This window comes from Microtus ochrogaster (genome assembly GCF_000317375.1).
Source record: "Microtus ochrogaster isolate Prairie Vole_2 chromosome 14 unlocalized genomic scaffold, MicOch1.0 chr14_random_1, whole genome shotgun sequence".
Lineage (NCBI taxonomy): Eukaryota > Metazoa > Chordata > Mammalia > Rodentia > Cricetidae > Microtus > Microtus ochrogaster.
This window is the reverse complement of record NW_004949096.1, coordinates 28,808,593-28,810,663: the sequence shown is the minus strand read 5'-3', so window position 1 is coordinate 28,810,663 and position 2,071 is coordinate 28,808,593. Positions and strand designations below refer to the sequence as shown.

General features: G+C 49.1%; 1 protein-coding gene across 1 annotated transcript in view; it reads left to right on the top strand.

The window, feature by feature from the left end:
• Positions 1-700: 700 nt before the first annotated feature.
• Positions 701-2,071, top strand: part of Pla2g4e (phospholipase A2 group IVE) — a 79,358-nt gene continuing 77,987 nt past the window's right edge. Inside the window, exon 1 of the mRNA XM_005364295.2 lies at positions 701-1,265. Within this exon, the coding sequence (XP_005364352.1) occupies positions 1,002-1,265 (264 nt within the window). The 5' untranslated portion in view covers positions 701-1,001. The remainder of the gene's footprint in view (positions 1,266-2,071) is intronic.

The window sequence follows — 2,071 nt, the reverse complement described above, 5'->3', positions numbered from 1 at the left end:
ACACACACACACACACACACACACACACACACACACACACACACGATTCACTTGGAATCAGGGGCTTTCTGGCTTTCTCTTTAACTTCAAGATAACCTGGCTTCAAATGCCCTTGTTGATTAGAATTCTTCATCCATAGATTTTTTTCTCTCTTAATCCAAGCTTTCTCTCTCCTTATTTATGACAAGTAAAAATAATATAAAGTGCTATATCCATATCTGATATTGACCAGTTTTCTTTTCCTACTTACTGGGCTGCACTGGCCACAGCTCTGCAGGCTCCAGACCCCGGAGAAATGGAAAACCTGAGCCAATATGCTTTGTCAGAGCCCTGGAGGATGGCTCAGCCTCAGCGGTCAGGAGAGCGGCCTGCTATTTATCCTAGAAGGCCTGGCTTGCTTTTGCTTTTGTGATTTTAAATGTAATACCACGATGTGTTCTCTTTAAAGCTGATATCATTCATCAAACCAAAGAAAGAGATGAATGAGAGGCAGGGTGAACCTTCTGCTCCAAGCCTAGAGGTGGATGTTTGTTTTCAGGGCTCAAAATAGAGATCTGGGGGCGCTGAGGGACAGCAGCATCTGAGCAATGGATTTACCTTCTCGGGAATACAGTCTCCTTTAGGACCTGCTAGCCTCGGCCGCTCAGCCGCTCCACCGCCACCCTCCTCTCTGTGACATATTGAGTTTCCTACTTAAAATAGCTTCTCTGGTGCAGAGCAGGAGACAGCCCCGAGCCCGAATCACGTGGCCCTGAAACGCGGACCTCCCCTCACCAAACACTACCTGGTGTGGGTTGCACACAGTGCTAGCTGCCTGCTGACCCTCTGCACGGCAGGGAGCCTTTCTTTCACCAGTGACTGTAAGCATTTTTCGAGAGGGGAGCTCCCTTAGCAAAGCTGTGACCTCCTCCCCTCCGTCCTTAATAATTCACCTGACATTTCTCCAGGAGGAACCTGATGGCACCATTCCTTTCTCACAAAGCTCCTGACGTCCCCCTAGGATGCCCCATAAGGACACCTTGCTCTTAAGAATCAGCTTCAGCTCTGCACCGTCTAGCCCGTGCTCCAACGATGCAGACATGGCTGGAAAAATCCAAGCCCCAGAAGGCCACCATGACATAGAAACCAACATGTTTGTCCCACAGAGCCCACAAGGGGAAGAAGACAGTGGGCCAGGAAGAAACGGCAGTGGATTTGAAGACACACAGGGCCTGGAAACAGCTATGTGCCCACCTTTACTTCCTATGGCTCCTTGTGGCTCTCAGGTATGTCTGTGTTCTGAAGGGGGAAGGGCTCCTGTCGTCCCCCTCCGTCCTGCCCCCAACTCTGAATAAGATCACCTGCATCCTTGCAGAGGTCATATTTAGTTCATTTCACATAGATGTCATATTTTGTTCATTTCTTTCTGTTCTGGATGTGGCCCCCCCCCCCCCCCCAATCACCTGCCTGTCCTTACTTCTCTGTGTTCAGAAAACCAGTTAACAGAGGTCGTAACCTTCTGTGTATCTGCTACTCTGCCAGGCAGGGATTCACAGCTGCATCTTATGAGACTCTAAAGCTTGGAGGTGGTAGGCAGCTTTTTTTTTTTCCCCTTTAAGACTTTTTGAAAGCTCTGTGTAAGTGTGTATCTATGTAAGTGTATATCTGTACGTCACTTGTATTCAGTTATCCACAGGGCCAGGAGAGGAGGTCAGACCCCCCTTTGGAGCTGGAGGTATAGCTCCAAGTGGGTGTCCAAACACAGGTCCTCTGGAAGAGAGGCCAGTGCTCTGAATCGCCAAGCCTTCTCTCCAGCCCTGGTAAGGAATGTTTTCAAGGTCACACAGGTAGTTTTGAGGAGGTGGTGGTTTGAATATGAATGACCCCCCCCCCCATAGGCTCCTACATTTGAATTCTTAGTCACCAGGGAGTGGAACTCTTTGGTAGGATTAGAAGGATTAGAGATGTTGGCCTTGTTGGAGAAAATATGTCTCTGGGTGTGGGCTTTGAGGTTTCAAAAGCCCAAGCCAGACCCAGTCTCTCTCTCTCTCTCTCTCTCTCTCTCTCTCTCTCTCTCTCTCTCTCTCTCTCT